The sequence below is a fragment of the Littorina saxatilis genome, linkage group LG4 (genome assembly GCF_037325665.1).
Source record: "Littorina saxatilis isolate snail1 linkage group LG4, US_GU_Lsax_2.0, whole genome shotgun sequence".
NCBI lineage: Eukaryota > Metazoa > Mollusca > Gastropoda > Littorinimorpha > Littorinidae > Littorina > Littorina saxatilis.
In genome coordinates this window covers 49,460,712-49,469,017 of record NC_090248.1, presented here as the reverse complement: position 1 = coordinate 49,469,017, position 8,306 = coordinate 49,460,712, and the positions used below count along the sequence as shown (strand labels likewise).

Here is an 8,306-nt window from a genome sequence, read left to right as displayed (position 1 = left end):
ACGCGGGAAAATAGCTTCTCTAAAAATAAACACATACCCAAAAACTACACTCTAAACTAGAAGTGTTCCAATGTGAACACATTTTTTTTTTACCACTTGTGAATACTGTGTGAGATACGTACGTGGTAGAGACCACCCATTAGATAACTAAACCATATACTCACACGTGTGTCTATCATGTAAATGATGTCGTGTCAAACTAGTGTGGCAGGGACCTTATTTTCCCACTGCTCATGGTGTCAAAGTCACGGAGACAAAGCTCATTCTGGGAACACTTTTGCGCTTGCTGTTTTCCCTAGAAGAATTTTGAGAACGTAGGCTACACGTAGTATTCTCTATATCTCACACAGTGTTCACAAGTGGATACAAAAAGTGTGTTCACATTGGAACACTTCTAGTTTAGAGTGTACAACCTGGTTGCTGTCTGTGCTGAGTGAAAAAAGTATTGCTGAATTAATTTCGCAGATTGACATAGGTGTCAATTAGAAAATCCCTCCGGAAAAAAAACCTCCTTTCTGCCAATCGGAGACAGTTGGGCTGAAGGTTTGTGTTATGTGCCCTCCAAGTGGACGAATGCTCTGATACTGCATGTAAAATAAAGTAAAATACATAAATGAAAAAGGATGGATAAATATATGGTGATGTGCACGGTTGTATTGACAGGAGGTAAGGTACATTTAAAGATTGCTCACTTTCAAAAACTGTGCAATTTTTGCTTGCAATTCTATATGTACGTGTTTTTATGCACTTATTCCTTTTATTTGTTGCTATTCTTTCCTATATTTGTTACTTTTAAAAAGAAATCAAATTCACGATCTTTTGTGCTATACAAATACATTTTACTTGACTGTTGTCATTTCTGTTGCGATTGTTGGTGTGTGTGTGTGTGTGTGTGTGTGTGTGTGTGTGTGTATTTGTGTGTATTTGTGTGTGTACTTGTTTATGTTAATGTTATGCATTGATCTATGCCAATGAGTGTGCAAGCCTACATGTCGGGTTTTTCATTGAACAAAAAATGACAAAACCAACCTACATCAAGTGTGATTTGATCGAGACATAAGAAAAAAAAGTTGTCAACAAAGATAGCATGAAAAGGATAGCACACACACACACACACACACACGAACACACACACGAACACACACACGAACACACACACACACACCAGATCAGGACTGACTATAATTTTATGATATTTCCGGAAAAAAAGTATTCATTATATAATTATTAAATTTAAAAAAAAAACGCTTTGATGCCAGATCTCGCTGTTATCGCCAAGTGGTGCAACCTAGACTACAGCGGGTTAAGCTTGTAGCCCGAGAAGCTGCTGTGTATGCCGCCCAGCAGCATCGTCCCTTTGAAGACTTGCACGTGCACCGCCTGCCCCTGTGTCAGGCGCACCGTCACCATGTTGGAAGCGGAGTTCATGTTCTTGCAGCAGGCCCCCACTCTCAGCAGCCGCGTGTGGTCCGCGTAGATGTGCACCTCTATAGGACCCTCCTCGTCCGCTCCAGGCAAAAAGCTGTGAAGGATCTGTGACACAAATCGGGTGGGACATATTCAGACCGAGTGTCTACCAGACAGGGGCGGGGGTGCGGGGGGGGGGGGGGGGGGCAACCCACACAAAAAACAGTCACCCTACGTTTTTCTCGTGCATATCAAACCAAGTCAGTGACGGATTGACCTAAATCATTCGCTGAAGCAAACGAACACTGACAGACCCTTGTTGCACTACAGCTTGGAACAAGCAAAGACACAAGACACCGGTGTGAAGAAATACAAATCACCAGCGTCTTTACCCCCCATATAATGTTCTCGCGGCGAGAATTGCCTAAGAAATGCTACTTCCTCGCCACACTCGCCAAATCTAGCGTCTAAGAAACGGAGGACTGGCTGAACAAGAGCAGTACACAACATTGAAAGGACGAAGGCCAAGCGACTGTGCCTGCCTGCTTCTGTGATTTAGGTCAGCACAGTTTTTTGCGTGGAATTGTGTAATATCGCAGTCACGTAGGCAGTCTCTGGTTATACGCTTATGAACTGATCGATATGATATGAGAGGGGGAGGGTCTGACACTCTATGTCTTGTCTTCTATTTTGCTAACAACTTGTACACCCAGCTGCACTCGTGCGATATTAAATAAGTTCTAGCGAGGGGGAGGGGGTAGGTGGTTGTTTTGTTATCTAAAGTTCGAAGGTAATTAACTTGACACTAATCTCATTAACATACATCGCTCTGCAAAGAGTTTTTTTATCAAATGTTTTTTCCCTTCTCATTTCAATAAATGAATAAGATTTTGAACACAACTGTTTTCTGAGCCACGATAAATACTTCGTGTGTATAATGATATAATAATATTTGATTCAGCTCTACCGACAACAAGACTTGTTTCGTGAAGTACTCGTAAAGAATTCTTAAAACCATGATTAATATTTTTCTCGATTTTTTTTTCTTGTGTATTCGTTGTCCTGAAGAAGCCTCCAGAGGCGAAAATTCGACTTTGTCTTTGCTATCTTTGTGTTGGTGAGTACCGATTTCTTTTGTTTTTCAAATTTGTACTGGTGTAAACATGATTAAAATGATACTTACATGCACAAAGACGACGTAGGTCCCTGGTGACGGAGCGGTGAAGACCCCAGTGGTCGGGTTGTAAGCTGAACCGGCGTTGAAGAGTGCAGTGTCAAACTTGACCGTCTGCCCCACGCTAAGTGCGTGTATGTTGGTACCAGCATGACCGAAGTAGGCCGTGAATGCTACCGGTTGCTCTGTAGCGGCTGAATCAACAAGTGGTCATTATTTTGCATGTTAAAGGCACAGTAAGCCTCCCGTAAACCATCACTGAGCTCCCCGAGCCTCTACATACAGTGCAAGCATAATTCCATTTGAACGCTCACCGAACGGGAACATCCTGGCTGCTTTCTGTCGAGAGTGAGACATTTTCAAAGAATTTATTTCCGTGGACTATTCGAACGGACTATCAGGCGCCTCGTTTGATGCTAGACCTAACTTTTAAAATCTAAATGATAAATTGACAGCTTGTTACACAAACATCTTAAATCGTAAAATAATTCTTTTTTCATCAAGACAAGATCATGCAGTACAATTCGAAGTTTTGACAGCCCGGAAACGTGTCACGCAAAACGTTTTTCTCGTAGCAGACGACGGTTCTGCATAGCGCCATGCAGTTCCTCTGAACGGTCAACCGCCACCGCCCTAGTTCGTGTGACTTGCAGCCGTTTGTTGCTTTTTAGATTCAGAAGTACACAATAACGTGCTATTGCAGAGCGAGTCGCATTGAAATCACAAACTGATGACTAAATTGTGAAAAAGAAGGAAACTGGATCACACGGGTTCACGATGGCTCAGGGGTAAGATAAATAAATTCTTTGAAAATTGCTCGCTCTTTACGGAGGGAACCTAGGATGTTATCAAGCGGTGAGTGTTTAAATGAAAGGGTGTTTGTACTGTGTGTAAAAGCCTGACAGTGTCTGTGATGGTTTACAGAAGATACGCTGGAGTATCATCAGCAATTACTAGACAAAACTTACTGTCATCAGTAAAGATGATGTTTTTTCCTCAAATTTCAATGTTCAATTCAATTCAATTCAATTCAATCAAACTTAATTGTCTGCAACAAACAGAAATTTTTCTTTTGGCTCGTGATAAAATCACAAAAACACTCTCAGAACATATAGACAGATAAAAGTACACATAACCCAAACCACACGTGACAGTATTCATACCCGCACCCTCACATACATCCTCGTACATACTCTCGTTTATCCTTTGTGATCATGTTAATGATTACGTTGGCTACGATTGTCATTCACAATTAAAAAACACAATAAAGGACAGTTTATTGAACGTTTAATTACAGACAGAACGAAACATTCACAATTAAGTACGTCGACTTAAAAATATGTGTAGTGGACGGACATAAAAAACGCTGGCGCTGGACCCGAGTACTCTTCAGACTGGCTCGCTCCCCCAGTATGAAAGTTTTTGTCTTGTGCACGTGGATTTTAAAAAAAAAAAAAAAAATTTTTTATTTATTTTACACAATTAAAAAAATTATTAGAGTAAAATAAAACATTAAAATGTTCATAATAAACAATAGTAAACAAGAATTTATTAAAAATTTTTTGTTTTTTAAATAGACCGCCCATGCCGGGAATCGAACCCGGGTCACTTAGATTTAAAAAAAAAAAAAAAAATTATTTATTTATTTTACACAATTAAAAAAACTATTAGAGTAAAATTAAACATTAAAACGTTCATAATAAACAATAGTAAACAAGAATTAAAAAAAAAAAAATAGAACGCCCATGCCGGGAATCGAACCCGGATCATTTTGGCCATAGACTCTCTCGTGCTCTCTGTCTCTCTTTCACCGAGACCAAACCCTGCATTGTAATTTCTTTGCCGAGACCATTTCCTCACCCGTTGTCTGGCTTGCAAATCATGCTTTTCTCGTCACTGCGTGACGTGATCGCCGCTCAAGTCTCCCCTTTAGTTCAGGCTGTTCGCAAAGTGACCAGCCTTCCACCGCAAAAACTCCCACCGTTAAGAGTGGCTTTTGTGATTTATTTCGCATTTAGGTCCCAGGTAACATTATGAAGTTTTAATACGATCAATCGGACCTATTATCAAGTTAGTGTATCAACTTTTGAACGAACTGCGCCCAGTAGTTTCCCAGCAATAAGCTGTTACGTCGAGACAGACAGACAGACAGATAGACAGACAGACACACTGACACAATCAAAGTCTGTTGGACCCTAGTACTGCGTACTCGGGGATAAACTGTAATGAGAAAATGAAAGAAACTTGTTATGTATAAATCGTTTTGTATATCGTGTTTGCCTATAAGTAAACGTTTATTTTTGCTTTTATTTTTTGTTTTTAATTCTTGATTTGAGAACGTTAGCCGCAGTCTATCTGTTTCGGCTTTATGCCATTCACGGAATATTTCCCTGATGTTGGAGAGGCAGAATTATTGCCTGATAAAAAAAAAGAACAAAAACACTACGGTAGCCCGTCTTAGTGCGTCAGGGCAATGATCCTAATCGTTCATATGTTGTTTGTAATGTCCTCATTGGGCTTATAACGGCAAGTCATGCCAAAACAGCTCATTGTTAACGTTAGTCAGGCACAATTCTAATCAGGCAGGTAAAAATTGAAAGCACATGTGAATGTGCTGAGGACACTCACCAACACGTGACTTCAGCTGGTTAATCTGGTTCTTGCAGTAGAGGTCCTGTGCCGCCAGTTGTGACGTCAGCAGGTCCACTTTCTGGGTCAGCATGCTGACCACAGCTACCAGGGGGTCACTGTCGTCTGACCTTCGCATTCGACCTCTGACCTCGCCCAAAGTCAAGGTAAACAAACTGAGCCAATAGACGACGAGGAAAACTCGTGTCAGGTCAGCATTGCGTTTGGTCATGTTTGGTTCCTGATTGTTTTGTCACACTGATACACATGAAACAAAAATGCAGCTTCAAATCAGTGCAAACTAACCCACCCCCGGCTCACCTTCTGAAATACATGTACAACAAAACAAGAACGCTGAACTCGGCGTGTGATTAAACATTCCGTCAATCATACCGAGTTCCCAAATACAGGGAAAATAACATTGTCAAAATCGACGTCGTTTACGTGTTCCAAACCACAGTGTTCCAAACATGCAGACACAATCATAATCACGCACACTAATTTCCCATCGTCTAACAATGTTTTGAAGTCGAGTTATTTCCCTTCAACGAGTGTTTTTATATTTAGTCAAGTTTTGACTAAATATTTTAACATCGAGGGGGAATCGAAACGAGGGTCGTGGTGTATGTGCGTATGTGTGTGTGTGCGTGCGTGTGTGTGTGTGTGTGTGTGTGTGTGTAGAGCGATTCAGACTAAACTACTGGACCGATCTTTATGAAATTTGACATGAGAGTTCCTGGGTATGAAATCCCCGAACGTTTTTTTCATTTTTTTTATAAATGTCTTTGATGACGTCATATCCGGCTTTTCGTGAAAGTTGAGGCGGCACTGTCACGCCCTCATTTTTCAACCAAATTGGTTGAAATTTTGGTCAAGTAATCTTCGACGAAGCCCAGACTTCGGTATTGCATTTCAGCTTGGTGGCTTAAAAATTAATTAATGACTTTGGTCATTAAAAATCTGAAAATTGTAAAAAAAAATAAAAATTTATAAAACGATCCAAATTTACGTTTATCTTATTCTCCATCATTTGCTGAGTCCAAAAACATATAAATATGTTATATTCGGATTAAAAACAAGCTCTGAAAATTAAATATATAAAAATTATTATCAAAATTAAATTGTCCAAATCAATTTAAAAACACTTTCATCTAATTCCTTGTCGGTTCCTGATTCCAAAAACATATAGATATGATATGTTTGGAATAAAAACACGCTCAGAAAGTTAAAACAAAGAGAGGTACAGAAAAGCGTGCTATCCTTCTTAGCGCAACTACTACCCCGCTCTTCTTATCAATTTCACTGCCTTTGCCATGAGCGGTGGACTGACGATGCTACGAGTATACGGTCTTGCTGAAAAATGGCATTGCGTTCAGTTTCATTCTGTGAGTTCGACAGCTACTTGACTAAATATTGTATTTTCGCCTTACGCGACTTGTTTTATATTTAGTCAAGTTTTGACTAAATATTTTAACATCGAGGGGGAATCGAAACGAGGGTCGTGGTGTATGTGCGTGTGTCTGTGTGTGTGTGTCTGTGTGTGTGTGTGTGTGTAGAGCGATTCAGACTAAACTACTGGACCGATCTTTATGAAATTTGACATGAGAGTTCCTGGGTATGAAATCCCCGAACGTTTTTTTCATTTTTTTGATAAATGTCTTTGATGACGTCATATCCGGCTTTTCGTGAAAGTTGAGGCGGCACTGTCACGCCCTCATTTTTCAACCAAATTGGTTGAAATTTTGGTCAAGTAATCTTCGACGAAGCCCGGGGTTCGGTATTGCATTTCAGCTTGGTGGCTTAAAAATTAATTAATGACTTTGGTCATTAAAAATCTGAAAATTGTAAAAAAAAATAAAAATTTATAAAACGATCCAAATTTACCTTTATCTTATTCTCCATCATTTGCTGATTCCAAAAACATATAAATATGTTATATTCGGATTAAAAACAAGCTCTGAAAATTAAATATATAAAAATTATTATCAAAATTAAATTGTCCAAATCAATTTAAAAACACTTTCATCTTATTCCTTGTCGGTTCCTGATTCCAAAAACATATGATATGTTTGGATTAAAAACACGCTCAGAAAGTTAAAACAAAGAGAGGTACAGAAAAGCGTGCCATCCTTCTTAGCGCAACTACTACCCCGCTCTTCTTGTCAATTTCACTGCCTTTGCCATGAGCGGTGGCCTGACGATGCTACGAGTAAAATGGCATTGCGTTTCATTCTGTGAGTTCGACAGCTACTTGACTAAATATTGTATTTTCGCCTTACGCGACTTGTTTTTCTTTCTCGTTATTGCTTTCCCTCTTTAACACTCGCCACCATTACACTGGTACACGCAGACACACGCAAACACACACACATTTGCTCGACCAAACAAGAAAAAGAACATATAATTATATGACTTTCCTACTTGTGTAAAGAGCTCGGGCTTGCAGAAAACGCTATTTACGCAAGAACTTGTGTAGATAGCCTTTGCAAGGCTATTTAAAATTCATTGTTGAAGACTTTCTTGAACACTCCATAAATTGGATAGGTTGAACCTTTTTTTCGTGGAACTTTAATGACACATGTACAGTATACATGTATGGAGAAAGAAAGTGTCACTCAGGGTGTGTGTGAAACATCCCAACACCACTGTAATTTATCAACATTATCCATTTTGCATTTGATCAAGACATTGACAGAAAATGAAATCATCAAAATAAGCTTATATGTAGAGTACTGTGAAAACAATCCATACCTTACAAGGGATCTCCGTAATGTATTACATGTAGCCTACATATATTGCCTGTAGTACTTATCGTGATACTCTTACACCCCAGGTTATCAATTCTACTCCGACTACAGAGGATTGCTGCGTCATCGTTTGTCTGTCAAAACATCCTGATAGATTACGGGATCACAACTGTCAGTGGCAGTCAGTTTGATAAAGAGATGTTTGGTGGAGGGTTACAATAATGTCAAATGTGACCGAAGACAAAGCGATAGCGGGAGAGAGCAGTCACAAACGCACACCCATACACAGGGGCGGACGAGGGGGGGGGGCACGCCCCGCCGAAAAAAAAAGAAAAAAAAAGAAGAAAAAA

At 39.7% G+C, this 8,306-nt stretch overlaps 1 protein-coding gene across 1 annotated transcript; it reads right to left on the bottom strand.

The window, feature by feature from the left end:
- Positions 1–1,169: 1,169 nt before the first annotated feature.
- On the bottom strand, positions 1,170–8,094 carry LOC138963592 (complement C1q subcomponent subunit B-like). The gene is made up of 4 exons (XM_070335443.1): positions 7,961–8,094; positions 5,210–5,467; positions 2,591–2,775; positions 1,170–1,533 (listed from the first exon to the last, which is right to left on the bottom strand). The coding sequence occupies exons 2-4, from the start codon at positions 5,439–5,441 to the stop codon at positions 1,294–1,296; spliced, it is 657 nt and encodes a 218-aa protein (XP_070191544.1). The 5' UTR covers positions 5,442–5,467; positions 7,961–8,094; the 3' UTR covers positions 1,170–1,293.
- Between the last annotated feature and the right edge of the window lie 212 nt (positions 8,095–8,306).

Bases quoted from the DNA above. Each gene is read 5' to 3' on its own strand.
- LOC138963592 (XM_070335443.1), bottom strand. From the start codon at position 5,441: ATGACCAAACGCAATGCTGACCTGACACGAGTTTTCCTCGTCGTCTAT. The intron at 2,776-5,209 runs GTGAGTGTCCTC...TTGTTGATTCAG, and splicing joins CCAGCTGAAGTCACGTGTTG to CCGCTACAGAGCAACCGGTA. The intron at 1,534-2,590 runs GTAAGTATCATT...TTTGTGTCACAG, and splicing joins CCTACGTCGTCTTTGTGCAT to ATCCTTCACAGCTTTTTGCC.